Genomic DNA, 20,643 nt, shown 5'->3' with positions numbered 1-20,643 from the left:
CCCCCAATCCCCCAGGAATTCAAACCCTGTTTTCCGGCCGTATTATTGTTGTTTTAAGTTAGCTAGCTTACTAGGTACCTTTAACATCTGAATGTTGCTGGTTTCGGTAAGTAGCCTAGTAGTTACAACGCAAACGAGCATGCGTGTACTGTAATGATGTGATGATTCGTGTGATTGGACAACAAAAACGTGACGCAAAGTCTGTTGACTTTAGCCCCGGTTCAAAATGGCAGCCACGTGACATGAGAGAATACACTTTACTTTCTTACCTTCAGAATTTCTTAATTAGATAGTGTTCATCCATACACACTTGACACAAACGTTAGCTAGTTTCTAACTTTTGCCTTAAGTTACAGTTTAGCTAACTAACGTTAGCTAGCTAAAGCTATCGTTTGTCGTACCTAACATTAGCTAACTAACCTGAACCATGTAACGTAACACACGCTACACAGCATAAACTAAAGTAAGTCACGTACGAAAGAAGATATTTAGCTTAAGTAATTTAATTAGGCTAAATATCTTGTTTTATCAAGTCGTCAATGTATGAGTTTTGCAATGAACTGCGTAGTCGTCAGGTGTTAGCTAAGGAGTGCTGTCTTTAGACTTAGCAGGACTTTGTTTTTCCTCTCTTAACTGACTTTCGTTGTAATATTGTATTTAGTAAGCCTAATTACTCCACATAGGAATCATTGTATGACATTTTCATCCATTACTGTCAACATATAGGTTAGCCTATAAACTGATAATAGTAGACGCTTCTGAAATAAGTATGGACAGTTTTGCAATTTTTAAGTGAATGCTGAAATCTTAAATTCTCTACATGATAAGCCTGTCAGTATCTGTTTATTTTTCAGTGATGTCACTTGAGCACTTTCTGCAGCTTCGAAAGAGACGGGCCAAAAAATTTACTCTATAACCTGTTTTTTTTTATTGTTATGAGTCAGAAGAAATATAATGAGTCAGCCTGGTTAAAGCTCTACAGTGATCCAGTCTTGCTCTAGAACCACAGCGGAACAAGGGTATAATTGGTCAGCCTAGTTCCAGCTCTACAGTGGAAAAGGGATATGATGAGCCAGCCTGGTTCCAACTCTACAGTGGAAAGTCTTAAATGATTTCACTTCGGAGAGGTGCAGTCTAACAATATGTTTATTCATGGAAGCATCGCTCTTTCCTTATTAACTACCATTATTCAGGATCTTCACTGTTGTAGCTAGTAGAATTAGGGAAGGAAGGGAATTCGATGACACTATATTGTGTTTTTATAGATGCATTATATGTGGTTGAATTTTTATTTTTTACATCTGTGTGACCGATTAAATTTAAATGGAATGTCACCTGCCCTGCGGCTTAATGACAATTGACCATTGTCATTTAGTTTCAAGGTGTTCTAAGAGAAGGAATCGTACTGAACGAACTGAGTGAGGTTCACTAAACGAGATGTACTGAACAAACTGGAGGAAACGAACGAACCGGCAATTTTCTTAGTCCCTGTCTGAGAGCCCTGGAGCAGTGTTAGAAGAAGGCCTAGCCTCTGTATGGCGGAGGTGACAAAAAAAAGAAAACAGCCCCAGGGTAGTGCAAAAAATGGTATTCTTTATTGACAGCTGTGCAACTGGATCGCTCGGTAATGAAACAAACTCAACAAAACAAAACATAAAACACACATCCTGGGGGAGAGCTCCCTCAAATGCTCACCCCCCCCCCCCCCCCCCCCCCATTCATATAGGTGAAGCCCCTACCCTAGCTAAACCAAAAGAATAACCAAAAGAAAGAAAAAAAAATGAAAAAAGAAAAACAATTTTTACACGTGCACATTCTCAAACATACAAATTTAAGACAGTTCAAACCTCTATTCAATCTGCAATCTAGTAATACAGTATAAACCATACTCTGCATATCTCACAGTATGTGAGCATATACATTTAATTCCTCCACTACCGACGTCTGCATGATTTAATTACAAGATGGCGGCCCCCATTCCCCGGCTTCTCTGCAAACGGTAAAGTAAATCATTTTAATAAACCCAATGTTGTACGTTATGCATCGTTTCATTTTTCTTATAAAATGACCTGTTTAAGTGATTTCTCATAGCATTTAGCTGTGTCCTCTGCTATGTGAATGGATCTGTTTAAACATACTCGGTTATTCTTAAACTATTTACAATGTGTAACTCATTTACATTTATTCATTTAGCAGACGATTTTATCCAAAGCAACGTACAAAAGTGCATATAGCGGGCAAACAGGCACAGACACAAGGGCAACATGTGTACATGTCATAGAAAGCAGATAGTGCTGAAGCTGAGCACAAGGTCAGTGTAGCAAGACAGAGCTAATCTGATCTAGGGATACATATATCAAATACAGTCACGGGGACAATAAAGTGCTACTATATTACCTAGGCAAAACATGCTACAAATACAACATAAGAGAGAGTGCTACAAGGACGAGCCAAGAATCTAGATTTACAAGGTCAAATGACAAGGGTGTCAATCCGGGTAGAGTCTGAAGAGGTGTGTCTTCAGCCCACGTCTAAAGGGTTGGAGTGAAGGAGTTGTTCTTAGGGGGGTGGGGAGTTCATTCCACCACTGGGCTGCAATGATGGAAGAGCAATGTTGAGAGGAGCATGGGCCTTTCGTTCTGTTGGTGGGAGGAGTGATGCGTCCAGAAGTAGCAGAGCGAAGCTGTCGAGTGGGTGCGTAAGTTTGGATGAGGTCCTGGAGGTAGGTCGGGGCAGTCTTTCTTTCAGCAGAAAAGGTGAGAGTCAAGGTTTTAAAGTGGATCCTGGCTGCGATCGGGAGCCAGTGGAGCAATCTCAGCAAGGGGGTGACGCGGGAGAACTTGTAGGTGGGTTGTAGATCAGCCTAGCAGCTGCGTTTTGGATGAGCTGCAGTGGCTGAATGGTGCAGGCTGGGAGGCCTGCGAGGAGGAGGTGGAAATCCTGGAGGATTTCCACATCATTGGGGCCCCATTTTAAACTATTATTTAGTTTAGTCTGCACTTGCTATTAAATATTTTCAGTCTGTTTAGGAGACGTTTTGGCACAACAGTATTTTGGGGCTTCTATGTTAGGCCTACATATCCCCACAAATATTAGCATTTACATATAAAACTCATTTTTAACAAATCTGGGCCTTGAACAAATTTGGTACAGCTGTGCGAATAATGTATAATTAGTGTCTTAATTTCTTGTTCTGACTGAACAGCTGATCAATTAAGTTGAATACTTGTTTGTATTACTAATTTGTTTAAGGGCATCAAAACACTGCTGTAGGTTCTGTACTTGAACTATTCAGTATCAAGTTTATGCTCTCTGATGTACCTAGAGGAGGACACTTTACACTTACATTTCCACTTAGATTTATTTGTTTTGCAGATACTTTGTGCAAAGTGATTTACAAGTAAGGGAGAGTGCAACACAAGCGAAAGCCATATATGGAGTCATAATAGTAGAAGTGCTGCATGACCAAGTTTCAATAGTTGGCCAGACAAGGTACTAGCTAGCAAGGATGGATTATGGACCAGGCCAGTGCCCCAGGGCCTTGGACTGCCAGGGGGACACCAAGCCTCAGGCTGCGTGCAGTGCATGGGCCAAGAATTCCAAAGGAAGTTGAACACCAGGGCCCTCAGTGCGCACAGTGCAAGCTGACCACTAGGCCCCAGGGTGCTTATAGTGTGAGCTAACCACAAGGGCCTCCCCAGAGCCCTTAGCGCTTACAATGTCAGGGCCCCCAGGCCCCTTGGTGTTTAAAATGTGAGCTCACCACTAGGGCCTCTGGGCCCCGCAGAGCTTACAGTGTGAGGGTCCCTCAATGCTTAAAGCGTGAGCTGACCACTAGGGCCCCAGGGCAGACACCAATATAGGAAAGCCGGGGGGGGCTGGGCCTCCAAAAGACATGTGCCCAGGAGCCTCATGGGAACATGATCCAGCCCTGCTAGCTAGGTGGTAGACCAAAAAAACTACTAAGTTTTTAAAACAAAAGAAATTGCTTTATGTGGTAGTGTTTCAGGTGTTCAGGTGGGTGTAACGGGAGTCTGCTATGTTGTGTTACGTGGGTCAGCGAGCAAGCGAGATTCGAATCTGGGTTCTCACTGATCACTGCCAACCCCTTACGGCCAGTGTAGCTGCCAGTTGAACTAAAGGCAAATATCCCCTAGCCTGTCGGCAACAACACTAGTTAACCAGGTCTCAGGGAGTGACGTAAGCGCTGCTACTGTTCGGCTACCTGCTACCTAAGGCTTTTACGCAGGGCTCACACAAGGTACTCACTTCAGCTCTGCCACATGAGCACGGAAGAGCTGTGTCTTCAGATTTTTCTTGAAGATAGTGTGGGACTCAGCAGAACAGAAGTGTGGAAGTTCATTCCACCATTGGGGGACAACAGCGGAGAAGGTTCTGGAAAGTGATTTTGTGCCATGATGTGATGGGATCACCAGACACTGTTCGGTTGCAGAGCGTAGTGGTGGGGAGGGGACATAGACATAGTACAAACTGAACATAGTAGTGAGTTCAGGTAGGCAGATGCAGTTTTGTTGGTACTGTAGTTCTGAATGCAAGCATCTACAGGCAGGGCCTTGGGAAGTAGGGGTGATGCGGGTGCTGCAGCACCCCCCTGTTGAAAAAGGCAGACATCACAGAACTCTCTGCAAGATGCAAAAACATAAACGTATTATAACATTTTAAATAATTCCCCTGTTGTTATTTACCTAAGAATTTAACGCTTGAGGATGTTTTGAAAAATTATTAGCAATACTTAATAATTATTAATTATCAAAATGGTCAACGGACGTCACGTAGCCCTAGTCATGTAGTAGATGGTAATGTTGCATCATTCAACGTAGCTAGCTATCACAATCAGTGGCGGTAGGTGAGCTGGAAACAGGGGAAGCCCGAACACTACCTTTAAATCTATCATTACTTTCAAACTGTTCCCCTTTATCCTCCTTGATTAACAATAAAACAAATAATTCACAGAATATTCGACACCAATCGCATAATTAGAATAAATGTTTATGATCGCAAAACGGCGCAAATTGTCTGTAGTTTCTGTGCTTGCGAAAGCTACAACGTGAGATTGTTTAATTAACAAGAATGGCATTTGTCTTATGTAAATTGTTAAATGCTCATGACACATCACAGCTTTTGTGAGGTCTGTGTTCTAAATGTTATTGTTCATTGCACTCAACCTAACCTAAAAGTTTACTCGCAGTAATTTAAATCGATTTAACTAAATTTAGCTCTGTTTTGTAATTTGAATTTTGTAACTCAAGAAAGCTATAAGGCGACACATTCAAGAGAAAACGTTGGGATTATTTGCCACTTAATTATTCAAATTGCCATCCTTGTTAATTAAACAATCTCATGCTGTAGCTTTCGCAGTAGCACACAAATTTCAGACGGTTTCAATTTCTGCGGTGTTTCGCGAGCATAATCATTTATTCTGATTACGCGCCCGATATCTGCGCCCTGTCACAGATCTAGAGGTTAAAATAATGTAATGTATTTGTGCTGTTAAAATATTGTGCGTATGTGGATATGTTCTTGTCCGCTGTACGCGACAGCCTTTTGGACCTGTTCACCTATGTCTTGGCTATTTGTATGTTGTCTGCTGTGTGCGACGGGGTCTGGTAGTTGCAAGACTGGCATACGTTTGATTCATATTATAGTAGCGTATGTTATATGCCCCAAGAGAGAATCAAACCAGTGACCTTTCACTTATGAGCCCCTTTCCTCACCACTGCACTACATTGCTGCCACTTTACAGGATATTGCCTAGCCCAACATGAATAGGGTAGAAACATTCATTGCCTTCATAACATTGAGTGAAAAAAATTGCCTAATAAGTATGAAGTTTTTGCGTCCCAACCTTTTATTCCATTAAACTCACTATCAATCAGTTGGATGTAAATATAACTGGCTGTAACTTACGTAAAGTTAGTGCTTGATCTTGAACAAATGTTTCAGTTATTCCATGCAAAGAAGTGTGTACTACGTGATTTAGAGCTGGGTATTGTATTACTTTCTTTTTTCTGGGAATTAGCATAAGCATTTATATATATATATATATATATATATATAATATATAAAACACTGTGAGGCAGGTGGGGCATAAGAGGCATGAGGATGAATGTGGAGGTGAAAGTCAAAATTACCTGTTTTCCACAGTATTACCACTAGATGGTGCAAGTCACTCAACCAAGAGCCCCTGTAATGATTACAAAATGATTTAGAAACTGTACAAGGAAAGATGGAAAGATTGAGAGAAAAGGTGTGAAGACATCTTGATGCATTTACCACATTACCTACTGTTTGTGCCTTTTTTAATTATTGCTTTCAAGTATAAGACTTTTAATTCTACTAGAACATTTATGGTAAGAATAAACCTCTTGAATGTACATGCCACAAATTGTGACTACGTGGCATTGGCCAGGTTGAAATGAATGCCTTGTTTTTTCAGGGCAGCTCCTGAGAAAGTGTTCCAGTGTTAAGTAAAAGAAGCACCTTCACAGTTTGAATTTCTGTGCATTATATTACATACACATAGATAAATATCAGTGAATGTTCTCTCATTTATTTGTTTTCTCAGCAATGAAGCTCATCCACAGAAAGTTAGAATGCTTTAATGGTTTACTTATGTGGCTGGATATAGAGTGAAGCAATCCAGGTTAAGTATTTTCAAGGATTCAAACTGGCAGCCATAGATGGAAGTATTGTGAGTTCCCTTACCTATCACAACAGTATTATGAGTCCAGTTATGCATCATCTTCACCACACTGCTGTAATTCTAGAGATCATTTATCACCAGGGAGATGAATCTAGACAAGGAGTTTCAGTCACTGTTGAAGCCTGTTGCTGGTGACAGAAGGTTCAGTTGAACACATTGAAGGGACAGAACTCTTTTAGTTTCAGTATAGCCTCACCTTTGACCTCAGAAACACATATTTTATTGAATCTCTGCATCCCTGTGCCATTGTACCCATCTGCTCCCCTCCACCAGTCCCATGGCAACCACAGACATCACATGAGCATGACAGCTGGAACATGCACAGTTTACATCTTCCATTTTAAAGCCACATATTCAAGCAAAACAGAGACCGTGCATGGGGTACTCTGCTGTTCTGTCATGATAAGAGAAACTCCACAATTTTGGTTTACAGTGGTGACCACAAGGGGCAGGAGTAACTGACATGCATTCAAGGTATAATTTCAGCCCTACAACATAAGAAGTTACTGTGAAAAGGCAGATGTTTATCTTCAGCCATTTTTTGACAAATACTTTAAAATAAAGTAGCTTTCAGTGCCATTGATTAAGCTTCCTTTGTGAGAAATAATACTGTTCTGTGATGGGTGAAGGATGTGTGTGTATGTGTACATACATGTATGGTGGAAAGAGGGTTGTCACGCCAGGGTCATGCTACGGCTCATCTGAGACAGACGTACAGAATCCAGTCCTTTTCAAGTATTACCCAGTTTATGTAAATAATTGTAAAAGGGGGTCAACTCCTCTGCTTCTTGTCCACTGACCATGCTAGCTGTGTCTGCTTTGGTCACTTTGCAGACAGCCTCCTCCAGGCCAGCTAATTATCTGGTTATAATTACTAAAGCAATTCAGGTAAATTCTGTGTTTTAGGGCTTGGTCTTGCCAGCCGCTGGAGTGCGGGTCCCTAATGACTTTGATGATGTACTCAGGGTAAAGATGTGTCCAGATGCCTGTTGCTGTGAAGAGGTGCCAGGATAGAATTCCAGTGTGTACCGTGGAAACGTGTACCCCCGCAGGATCAGTGAACTGGGGGGATACGGCATCAGAGGTGCCTTTCCGAAAGCCATACCTGGCATCTCAGAGGAGAAGGACGAGAGCCAACACCGTTGGTGTTTAGGAAACATCTGGACAGTGTCTGAGCATGTTGATACGTCAGTAGACATTCCACAGGTCAGAGATGGAGAGAGGGGGAGAGATAAGGAGAGGCAGAGACAGGTAGAAGCAATAGAGAGAGAATGGGAGGGAGACAGAGAGAGGCAGGCTCTCAGACAGTAGGCTCCTGATAGAGTCTATATAGGGATGGTTAACATATGACCTCGCCATTCAGCATTTCCAAAATACAACAACCTTGTTTAGTGATTAGAAAGCACTGTGGGTTTTGTCAGAGCTCTGGGACAGGGAATAGATGAAAGAAATGAAAGAAAGAGGGAGTGAGAGTGGCACAGCACAAGGGAGATTGAGACAGGGAAAGATACAGAAAGAGAGAAAGGGATTGGGGGGAGGGTACAGGTTTCAACCTGAAGCGAGCCCCTTGAAACCTGTTTCTCTGGATGACTCTCTGTGTGCCAGCAACTCCAGTCCAATCACTGCAGAATGTCATTGATCCTCATATATTTTCAAACACCCCAAATGTGAACATTGAGTCTGGTGCTACAACAACATGCTGTAACATTCTGCTTTGTAAACAGCCAAACAAGTTCTGTCCAGTTCAGTCTGAAATCCTCTTTTTTAAAGGCAGACTTATTTATCAATTCCCTTAACAATGGGAATGACTGACTATTGCTCAAGAACCAAACATGAAATGCTTCGTCTGAGAAATGCTTGTGTGTCCAGGATGTCTGGAAAACATTAGGAGCCACAAAATCAAAACATCTTAGTTTTAGTTTTGATGTAATCACAGATAATTGCATTTTAATGACATCTCTATGTCAGCAAATGTTATGGCCGCCCTTAAATTATGATCGTTTCATTGCCATTGTTCAATTTAATTGACATCTTGGGGGAAACAAATGCTTTTGTCTTTAAATTAAAATAGAGTGAAAGTACTGCACAGAAACCTACAGTGTGAATCAAGGGCTTTGAGGAGTGACAGGTGGCACTGTGGGTGTGGCTGTGGAAAAACTCTGCCTTCTCTGGGTGTGCGTTGTGGAACGACTACTGATTCAGCCACCTGTGGGCTCTGCAGTTAGGAGATACTGATACTTCAAGAAGTATTAAATTATGAATCAACAAGCTAAAAGCCACTATTGCAATGCTTAGAGAAGAGGTTTTCATCCTCATTCTGGAACCTAAAGATGTTAACTACTCTTACAATGTCTGCCCCTCCAATTTTATCATTACCTGCGATCATTTACCCTCATTACAGGCACCCACTAACTGTGACACTGTAAAATACTTACGGGCACCCATGTACCATGCACCCATGTGATGCAGCTGTAATGTGCTTGTGAGACTCTTTTGAGTGCTCCACATGTTGGAGAGAGACAGGCTGAAACCTTGAGATTAAGGCACTAACCATGTTTATGTAGCATATGATGTGTATGGTAGTAAACATTCTCTATGACCCTCAAAATTGCATCAGACTAGCTAAGTACAGCATTGGATAAATGATAGTTCATTTATGGATTGTATGTATTTGGATCTGATGTGTTTCCAGAGGCAGTGAGTATCAAGAGCAGATTTCAGACAGGTAGAATGCCCAGGAAGCTATCCTCGGATGGTTTTGGGTGAATAATCATATATCTGAAAGACAGAACTCCATGGTGTTCCTCTTCTGTGTTCTCTAAACTTGAGAACATAACAGAAATGAACAATGCTAACATTGTTATGAAGTGCATAATACTTTGCCCTTCAATGGAGCAATAAACATTTTCCACATAGAAAATATGAAGTGCTGATTTCAGTTTTGAAAATATTTTATTAAAATTGGATCGTTTTCAGCGCAAAAATAATGCCAATATACCTTTCATTTGATCACACTCCCCAATCAAGCATCCATTTTCACATAACAACAAAGACCACAAACCACAAGATAAAAACACCTCGTGCTAGAATTACTTAAAACATACCACAGGAGAACACTTTCAAACCAAGAAAGAAAATCTTGACAGATTAATAAATACAGGCCAAGCAGACAGGACAAAACCTGGGTCATGCAGTCATCTCAGAGCACCTCTCATGTAGTTGATCAGGATTTTTGGGGTGATATCCATGGTTATGGCTCTATCACGTCCCTCCACCTAAGCCCCCCAAGACATAACTAGTCTCTGACTCAGAGGCCCCAGATGTGACCAGGTTATCGATTGAAAACAAATGACTGAATTTGACCTGAATACATCAGTTTTAAAGAACACCTGGAAGTACCATTCAGCCATCTTCATTAACCCTTTACTTTCCCACTCCATTCTACCTCCCTTCTCTCACTCTTTCTTCTTGTCATTGCTTTCCTTTTTCTCACTTTTATGGTGTGTATTTAGTTCCTGATGGATGTTGTTTTAAGCCTTTGTCACCCAGTCTTACAGTAGCGTGTAGACACCAGACCCCTGAGTACTGAGGACTGAACACTCTATCAGTTACATATTAAAATTACACAAAATCCTAAATATACTGTAGCTCACAATGCCCTGTTGAGCTGCATTCTGATTACTACCTCCTACAGTAGGTTTACAGTAGACACCACAATGGGGGGAAGGAAGAGGTGAAAAGGCAGCTCTTGTGACCTCATGGCAACCCTGTGGTGACCCAGTGATGACCCCATGGTGACCTCTGTGCAGTTACTTCTTGCTTTTCTTACAATATTCTGGGTAATTTTTGCAGGCCTTCTGCATGTCAGTAAGGAATGCAGGCACACCGCTCTGAGGAGAGAACAAACACACATTTTACATTACATTTTAGCTTCTACAGATTCTGGGTTAAGTGCCTTGACCAAGGGTACAGCAGCAGTGCCCCAGCAGGGAATCTAATCAGCAACCTTTTGGTTACAAGACGTACTCCTTACCACCTTACCACACTGCTGCCCCGCACACAGGCACACTCCTGCTTTAGGGTGACCACTTCAGTGACTCAAGCAAGTAGATAGCAAAGAGATCACTGTTCAATAATGATTTTGCTCTGCAAACATGTGTCGAAGACCACTCACACCATTTACACTTCACATATTATCAATTTGTTCAGCTGGGTATTTACTGAAGCTGTTCAGGACTCCTATAAAAACCTATAATGTTCGGGTTCCCTTCCCACTGTACCACTGTGTTGTGTGTGCACTCAGGGGGTGATGGGAAAGGGAAGCCCTCATGTCAGTACATCTGCTTGCAATCAAGTGCATGGCTGGAGCCCCAAAGAGCACGCTGGGATGACTGCCATTTACACAGACAACACACTGGCAAAGCTGCAAAGCATGCTGGGACAAGACGGAGACCAGACCAGAAAAAAAAGACAGCTTCAGATCCATCACAACCCACACAGCTGCTCACAGCTACTGCCCTGGACACCAGCCCGAACCATCCTGAGTTTGAATTTCAGGTGTGGCCTTGCTTTTAAAACCCATGAGCAAACCCACTCCAGCTGCTTTGTTGAAATCCCAGCTATATAAATGAGTTGAGAGAATTCTGCAGATGTGTAATCGTCAACGTTCTCCATTGCTCTGAGTAAAGGTTTCAGTCAAACAAATAAATTATGCAGTTGTAACCAGGCCAAATCAAATAAACACACAATTAACTGAGACCTATGTGGGCTCAGCCACACAAACATTCACAGATGTGGAATATACATGTTTGACCCCACCCTGTCTCTGTGGCCCAGATGAGTGCAACAACAGCGACTGTGGCACCAAGGACTCCATACTCTACCACAGAATTAATCTATTAAGAGCCGCCCCTTCAAATCATACAGGTGTAAAACTAATGTTAGCTTCTCCCTGGAAAAAGTCATCATTTTCCCCATTATCAGACCTGAGGTCCTGAACCTGGCTGCCTGCTGTGTGTGCTCACCTTGGCAGCCCAGTTGATCAGCCAGGTTGGAATTGAACCGCCTGGGTTGTCGAAGTAGTTCATGAATACTGCAAAGACAGCAGAGCATACAGAGACACTGATGTGAGGAGGCTCCAAAAACTAAGTCTAATACCACTTTACTTTTAGGTCCTCCACTACTGCATCAATGAAGAGGCGATTGATGAGGTGCATCACAGTGCCTGTATTCTGCAAGATGGCGTTTCCCTGTTTTTTTAGACACAGATCACTATACAGTGTCCACATGCATCTCCAGAGGCTTACGCAGAGTCCAGAATGCAGTTTAAGAGGCAATTCTGATGGATTCAGACATTGTGGCTATCAGAAATGAATATTTGCAGATGACCATTAGTTTGAGAGCCCTGGAAGGCTTTACAGAGGGAATATTTAAGCAGTTTAACTGAGCATAAGCACAGAGGGTATGTGGTGTTAGACCTCTGTAAAAACAGTGTAAGAACAGTGCTTTAATCAAGTAAACTATGTAAGGAGAATGTGGAGGAGAATATTAAAGCTGTACATAAGGACATTTTTAGAGGAGGAGTATTTAAGCTGTGTGTGAGAGCTCTGTAGAGGAGGAGTATTTAAGATGTGTATAAGGACTCTGTTAAGGATGAGTATATAAACTGCATGTAAGGACTTTGTGTAAATACTCATACCTTTGGTCCCAGAGGCACCGTCGCTCTCCATGGCCAGGCTCTGCTTGTAGTCCTTGACCCTCAGGATGCCACTTTTCTCTGGGCATTGAGGCACAGAGGAGCTCTGGGCCAAAACCACCCAGATCCTCCTGCCCTCTGGCTTCAGCAACCTCCTCTCCCTCATGTACACATACTGCGAACAGAGTTAAAGAAGACCCAGGCAGAGCATGGATGTGTGTGTGTGTGTGAGACAGAATGAATGAGCATGTGCATGCAGTGTATGTGTGCATATGTAGTTGTGTAGATGTGTGTATATGCATTTGTGTAATGTGCATACATATACATATATATATTACTGGTACGAATGTGCGACAGTGAAGTGAAAAAGGTCATTTTACTGCACTGACATTTCCAATGTGTCACAGCCCTCTACTGTCAGTTTTCCTCTTAAAGTAACTACATTAATGCATTAGAATTAGAAATAAATATAAGAACATAAGAACATATTATGACGAGAACAGGCCATTCGGCCCAACTAAGCTCGCCATTACAATTAAAGAGAATCCAAAACTGCATCAAGTCTGGACTTGAACACAGCAAGGGTCTCTGCCTCAACTACATGATCTGGCAACCTATTCCATGTATTGATAACTCTTTGTGTAAAATGGTACTTTCTTACATCAGTGCGGAACTTGCTCTTCACTTATGTCCCCTTGTTGTACAGACTGAACTAAGCCTAAAAAATCTATTATAGTTAACCTTTGAGTCGTTTTATAAATTTAAAAACCTCTATTAGATCGAAGTAACTTGAGTCTTTCCTCCTAGCTTTTATATTTCATGCCAGGAACTAATTTAGTTTCCATTCTTTGAACTTTTCCAAGAGCCTAAATATCTTTCTTATAGTGCAGTGCCCAGAACTGCACACAATATTCCAAATGAGCTCTGACTAAAGCATTGTATAATTTCAACATAACCTCTTTAGATTTATAATCAATATATTTTGGCTATATATAATCTTGTATTGGCTATATATAATCTATATCTTTTGGCTATATCTCCCAACATCCTGTTGGCCTTTTTACTGCTACAGCACACTGCCTAGATCCTGTAAAGCTTGGGTCAACTATTACTCCAAGTCTTTTTCAAATTGAGCACATTCTAGTTTTTTTCCCCCCATGAAGTAGTCTTGTCTAAGGTTCTTATTTCCCACATGCAAGACTTTACATTTAGCTAAATTGAATGTCATCTGCCAGGTATCTGCCCACTTTTGGATGCTGTTTAGGTCTTCCTGTATTACCTGAGTTGATTCTATACTGTTGGCTAGACCCCCTAGTTTTGTATCATCTGCAAATTTTACTACTTTACTACTAACCTCTGCATCCAGATCATTTACGTATATAAGGAATAGCAAAGGCCCCAACACCGATCCCTGCGGGACTCCACTTCGTATAGGACCCTGTTCTGATACAATACCTCCCACAGTTACAGTCTGCTTTCTATTAGACAACCAACTTCAAACCCACTTAGTGATAGCTATGATAAGCTAAATGTTTAATTATTAATCGCATTAAGCAGAGGGGCATGTCAGCACACTCAGCCTGTAGATAGGTTACACCCTTTCAAACTGAACTGTCTCTTATCTGGGAGTTCACTCATGTCATAGTAATTCATGTTCATTTCACATTTGTTAGGATACATCTCTGTTTGACAGAGGAAACGGGTACTTCACCTCCCAGTAGATTGATGTCTGTCCATCATAGTCCTTCTCATAAAGTTCTGTACAAACAAAAGCAACTCAGCACAAATGCAATACAGTTCAAACATAGGACACCAATGTGGTATGAACGGTCTGTGTCACTGACTAGTTTCCAAAAGTGCTAAATTGTGTCCTTTCTTCACTTCTCACTTCCTACATCAGCACTTCTTAAAGTCCGGACTCCAGTCCGGATCCGGACCCAGAGGGAATTCAATCCGGACCCGCCTCCACTTCATATTTCAAGTGCACTAATTGTATGTGATGGATTAAATATGTGCATTTCCTACTTTAAAGAACGCATGTTAAACTTTGTAAACCATTCGTTTTGTTTTGTTATCTCTTTTTGGAGATAATTAGAGTATTCCTGTTCCGAAATGAAGGCGAAGGCGAGTTATTTAAAGTTTTCCTGTGTGACATTGTTGCCATGACATCCAGGGAGTGTATGACGTTTGACGTAATCGGGCGACACTTCACCGCAGTGTGTGAGCGTTCCGATGGGTGAGGATGTCAGTTTCCAAAAAAAGAAAAGTTGACGAAGAAAATAGTTTTCAAAGATGACTGGACAGAGAAGTATGCGTTCATTTTGCCCCAATCAAGCACGAAGCCGTTCTGTTTAATTTGTAACGAGACAGTTGGAGTTGTGAAGAGTGGTAATGTCAAACGCCAATATGAAACAAAACACAGACATTTTGAACAGCAATATCCACAGAATACAGAGGTGAGGACAACCAAATTACGCCAAGTAAAATAAGTTGCTTGTGAGAGCTCTGACACAGCAAGAGAGAGCTACAGAAGCCTCTTTCCGAGTGGCCTGGGTACTAGGCAAAAACAAGAAGCCTTTCTCTGATGCAGAGATAGTTAAGGAGTGTTTAGTGGAGATAGCAGAGGCTTTGTTTGAGGGAAAGGAGAGACAGGAGATGTCCGAGAAATTAAAGAAAATTCCACTATCCAACAACACTTCAGGACAGAGATACTTGCCATGGGCAGAGATACTTGCCCATGACTTAGTTAAGCAGTTAACTGATGATATCAAAGATGCACGCTGCCTTTCACTTGCGGTGGATGAGTCAACAGACGACACAGACCAAGCCCAGCTATGTGTGTTTGTCAGATACTTCAGCAAGGCAAAGGGGACATTCTGTGAAGACTTACTGGGCCTTACTCCACTCTGTCACACTAGAGGAGAGGACATCTATGAAGCTATCATGCAGATGCTTAATGAAAGGGGAACTGATGTCAAGAATGTTGTGTTCATCGCTACTGATGGTGCTCCAGCCATGATAGGGAAGGAGAAGGGAGCTGTCCAACATCTGAAAGAGAAGCACTCAGACGTGCTGACATACCACTGTATAATACACCAGTCCGTGCTGTGTGCTAGCCTTGGAAAAGAATATTCAGACGTCATGGAAACTACTATGTAGCTTGTGAACTACCTGAGAGCATCCTCTGCCCTTCAGCACTGTCTTCTGCGAGCATTCCTGACTGAGGTGAGTATTAATTTTACTTTTTACTTCTACTGTGTTTTAGTGTGGGTGGGTCAATGGGAGATTATTAAGAGGTGACCACACACACACAGACTGCACAAATAAAAAATATTGCTTCAGAGCCAAAGCATTTAAATCTTTAACAATTTTAATTCACTGGAAACTAAGGCATAAGTTAATACTCATACAACAGGGAAAATGCTGAATATCTCCCCACTGTAAACACCTGACTGATGATAGGTCAACCCTTATTTCACAAATGTATATAATCATTTTCAATTCTGAATAAATATAGGAGAAAATCTAATTATATGCATTTGGAAGTGTTAAGTTTTCATCAAAATCTACTTACAACAGACTTTAACCATTTACATTTACAGCATTTACAAGGTGTGTTCACTTTATGAATATTTTGTGGAACACAAAAAGATCATGTATTTATTTTTATCTTTTTTCTTCTTTCTCTTATCAGGTAAATGCTGCTTATGATGACTTACTCCTCCATAACAATGTGAGTTGGCTGAGTAAGGGAAGGGTCCTGGAGAGGTTTTGGGCCATCAGGAAAGATTTGGAGATGTTTTTGTCCCAGCAGAAGAATGTCAAAGCCAGGCATTACTTGGATTTTCTGAGGAACGATGACAGCATGGAGCTTGTGGCCTTTTTAGTGGACAGAACATCTCATCTAAATGGTAAATGGACTGCATTTATATAGCGCTTTTCTACTCATTTGAGTACTCAAAGCACTTTACAGTTATATGCCTCACATCTACCTACCAGTGGCAGAGGCTGCTATACAGGCTTACCAACTGGCCACTGGGAGCTGTTGGGGGTTCAGTGTCTTGCTCAAGGACACTTCGACACTCTGCCAGGATAAGCCAGATTCAAACCAGGGACCTTCTAATCCCCAGTCGACTGCTCTACCTCCTGAACCACTGTCGCCCCATGAATGAACTCAATCTGAAGCTCCACCTCATCTGAAGCACCTGTGTAGCATAGGTCAATTAAAGTTTGACTGCTCATGCTGTAGTTTATAACATGCAGGGTGACATAGATGACAATCAGGTGTATGCGTTTTACCTACAGAGAAAATGCTACTGTAAGTGTGGTAAACGCATGCACTGCTGCACTTTCTAGCATGGCCTGGGGGGAAAGGGGCAAATCTACAGGGTTGGATATACTGCAGACTTGCGAAGAAGCCTTGTGAGGGCCATCTACTTCATATGTCCAACCAAACACTTTTCCTAGATTTGATTTTCAAAAGCACACCTTGCCAAATCTTTTCCTAGGACTTCACATTTGTTTAAGCTACAACAAGATGCAAAGGATGCACATCATTTATGTATTATGGATTTATATACATTTATTAAATACACATAGCACCCCACTACAGATGGACAGAAGATTATTACCTTTACAGTTTACAAGCCACACTGGCCCCTTTACTGGACAAGCTACGGACCTGTTCAAAACCTTATATAACAATCACATCCTATCAGATGACCATGTTTACAAAAACCATAGTGTGAACGTAGCCCATGGTTGGTTCTAGGATTAATAATTTAAATCAAAAGTACTCAATTGTTCTAATTACCAGATGCGCAGACTATTTACAAGGTGTAGAGAGCCATTTCAAAGGAAGGGAAACAGACTAAGAACTTGACACACAACATTCTAAATATGAACAATTCTACAACCAAGGGACTTGAGGACAGTAAGGGTCTAAGGGAAGCAACACACTCTAGCAAGCTCTTGCAAACTATACAGACCATTGCTCTAACTGGCTAAAACAGTTACCTGTGAAACTTTGGAGACTGGCTAGAAGGCAGCATGAAAGGTGAGAAAATTAGACAATCGGTTATCCATAGCTTTTACCGGCCCTCTCTGTGTGCCTGTCATTCAGGGTGCGCATGAGAGCATGCTGTGTACACGTTCCGGGACTGGGCTCAATGGCCAATCACAACCAAGTTAATGCGCGTTAACGTCTAGACCAGAGCCACATGGCTCTGATCTAGACTAATGCAAAAGGAGCGCGCAGCAGTGAGATGGCCAACGAAAGCCATGGACAAGAAAATGTCAAAAAGTAAAGGAGGGGGTGAAAAAAACAGAGAAAGGGGGAAGCAAGCATTAGAGTCACAGGCTTCCAAAGGTTAAAAAAATAGACATACTGTTTGGGCATCAGCATCCTCAAGTGCCCAGCAACGCTGTTTTCGAGGAGCAGACTGCGGTAGAAGAAGCGGTAAGTTTGACGTTAACTCTTTGGCCCGTACGGTCACACCGGTGTGATTAGCCGTTTAGCGCGTAGGCTTATGCTAACACCGGTGCGATTAGAGCACGAGATTGGAAAAAACGTTAAAAAACACAGCAAATGCGGCGGTGAAAACTTTGAGGAGCTTAATAACGCTAATGAAATTATGAAAACATAACGAACCACCGCCGGTCCCAGGGCTGAATTTCTTTCCCAGTACACCCCTGCGAGTTGGTGTCACCCAGAACCGTTTGATAGCTCTACCTGTACGACAGCGCGCACACAATCATACTGAAGGGAATTCTGCGAGAGAGACTCGATCTCCGCCATTGAGTTTGAACAAGTTCGTCCACTGACCTTTCACGTAGCCGTCCCATTGCTTCCGATATGCCAAATCCATATATACCTCGACACACAGGTCCGGGTCGCAAGAGGAGAGGACGCCGAATACTTTGTACTCATAAAGTCCCGTTTCCTGCAAATGTCACCATAAAAATACAAATTCGTACCGTCTAGAAATCTGGCCAGCACTTCACTATTAAAATATTGCCTTCTTTGAAGTAATGTTTTCCAGCTTCACGATTTGTTTAGTTTATTGTAGCCTATTTGAAAGAACAGCTAGTATAGATTGTACTGACCATCATTTACTGTGACAAATAATCAAAATCAAAATAATCAACACAAGTTTCGCAAGGGATGTTTTCCGTAAGGAATGTGTATTATGTGGAGATAGGGAAATAAAATGGTGGGAAAGCTTTTCCAATGGTGTCACTATACACAAAACCCAGATGTGTAGGTGTACACAACAGAACGTTCAGAATGCAGTTTGTGATAGTGATAAATACAAATCGAAATAGCGTAGGCTATAATACGTGATGTAATACTGCAAAATGGACAATTAATTACAATACACAGAGGACGCGAATGTCAGTCGAATTTTCTGAGGCTGTCCCTTTAAATGATGATTGCGACACAGGGCGACCAGCTTCAGCTACTCTGACAGAACGAGACCGTACAATCAGTATTCGTGCCATTACCTTGCTCTTATCCGACAAGACCGACATTCATTTTATCTTGAACATGCTAATCGCAACGTTTCACACTTGGTCACCAAACACAGAACGCTTCCAAGTGGCTAGCGAGTTACACTACATGACAGCGAACATTGTTTTCAAATTCTACGGGAAAAAGTAATTTTTCTCTTTGTTCATTAAATTGCAGCTTCATTGTGCTTCGTGTCTCAATTTCATGAAAATGCACAATTCATAATAAAATAACATTTATATGCCATTTATTTACATTGACACCGGTAACTCGGCTTGGTATGGGTGGCCAGAGGAAACGCGTTTCAGCATTTTCTGGGACGACAACTTTTGACTTTACCTTGTCGAACAATCGGTAAATTTTGACGCCCATGGTTTCTGTGAAAAACTCCCAACCCCCGTCTAGCTGAGGTTCGTCCAGTTCCCCCCAAGCGTCTTGAAATTGCTCGTCGGTAAAGCACAGCGACATGGTTTTGCGTTCTTCCTGGTTCCTGGCCGCTGGTCATTTGCGCACGCTTACAAGGAAGGATTTGTGGAAACTGCAGCAGCGGCGCACACCTGCGCAATGTCTAACGCTTAAAATGAGCATGCCAGCGTAGCGGTTTGGCTTCAAAAGCCCCAAGCCAATTCGCCAAAACCATGAGGGTGCAGGACTAAAATGAACCTATACGAAAAATGTATCTAATGTATTTAAATGAAGCATTATATTAAGAACACATTTTAGAGAATATATCTTTTAGATTAATAACTAATTAATATGTAAAATTTTGCCATTTTGGTATATTGCAATGATTTTCCGATTTGTATTAATATATTTTAATTATATTTCCAGTGTGTTTTTGAGCTGAACAACATAATGTTCATAACATAAAATGCAACATATTTCATTACCGTATAGGAAAGCCAAACTCTGAATAATGTTCTCTGTAGGAAAAAAAAATGCAAACTGGGTTTTTGGTTGGACAAGTCAGTCTAGAATCAGTGATGGCTACTCAATTACACTTGGCAGTAGCAGTCATTTTCTGTTTTCGGAATTTTTATGTGCCATTTATGGAACACAGAAAATATGATGTATATACATCAGAAACTCATAATGCAACCCTTTTTATCCAAAATTACTATACTGTCTCTGAAAAACATTGCTCAGGAATGGTATTTGCTGGTTCAATTTCCTGCTGGGGCACTGCTGCTGTACCCTTGGGCAAGGCACTTAAAACCCACAATTGCTGTAGTAAATATCCAGCTGTATAAATGGAATACACATGTAAAAACTGTAACCTATGCAAGTTGCTCCAAATAAAAGTGTCTGCTAAATGACAATAATGCAATGTAATATAGATATCCTGGATTTGCTTCAGCACTGCAGGACCTGTAGCAGTCCAGGCCAAACTGAGTTACCTGACATGATTGTAGAATAGTGGAAGTTAAAGTAATGAACAGAAATATGGATGCAAAGAGCTATTTATTTACAATGTGATAAAATATTTGAGGAACAACAGTTTTTATATCTGCATATCAATTGCTTCCCATTCTGTGAATTAAAAGTCATTACAACTGCCCAACTGGTAATAACATATACACACTATTTGATGATGACAATCATTTTATTGTCAGATTTCTCTGAAATTTGTCCTGCATCACAAGCTTCACAGACACTAAACATTTAAGATCAATTACTGATATAAACATGTTTCAAATATTCTCATCATTTCTA

At 41.4% G+C, this 20,643-nt stretch overlaps 1 protein-coding gene across 1 annotated transcript; it reads right to left on the bottom strand.

Moving 5' to 3' along the window:
* Positions 1-9,695: 9,695 nt before the first annotated feature.
* LOC118795198 (phosphatidylcholine transfer protein) lies at positions 9,696-19,463 on the bottom strand. The gene is made up of 6 exons (XM_036553596.1): positions 19,270-19,463; positions 18,244-18,361; positions 14,098-14,177; positions 12,423-12,594; positions 11,749-11,816; positions 9,696-10,614 (listed from the first exon to the last, which is right to left on the bottom strand). Exons 1-6 carry the CDS (start codon positions 19,396-19,398, stop codon positions 10,534-10,536), a joined length of 648 nt encoding a protein of 215 aa, XP_036409489.1. The 5' UTR covers positions 19,399-19,463; the 3' UTR covers positions 9,696-10,533.
* Between the last annotated feature and the right edge of the window lie 1,180 nt (positions 19,464-20,643).

Source organism: Megalops cyprinoides, chromosome 19 (assembly GCF_013368585.1).
Source record: "Megalops cyprinoides isolate fMegCyp1 chromosome 19, fMegCyp1.pri, whole genome shotgun sequence".
In the NCBI taxonomy this organism is placed as follows: domain Eukaryota; kingdom Metazoa; phylum Chordata; class Actinopteri; order Elopiformes; family Megalopidae; genus Megalops; species Megalops cyprinoides.
Note: the sequence above shows the minus strand (reverse complement) of the source record. Positions and strands in the feature narration are given on the sequence as shown.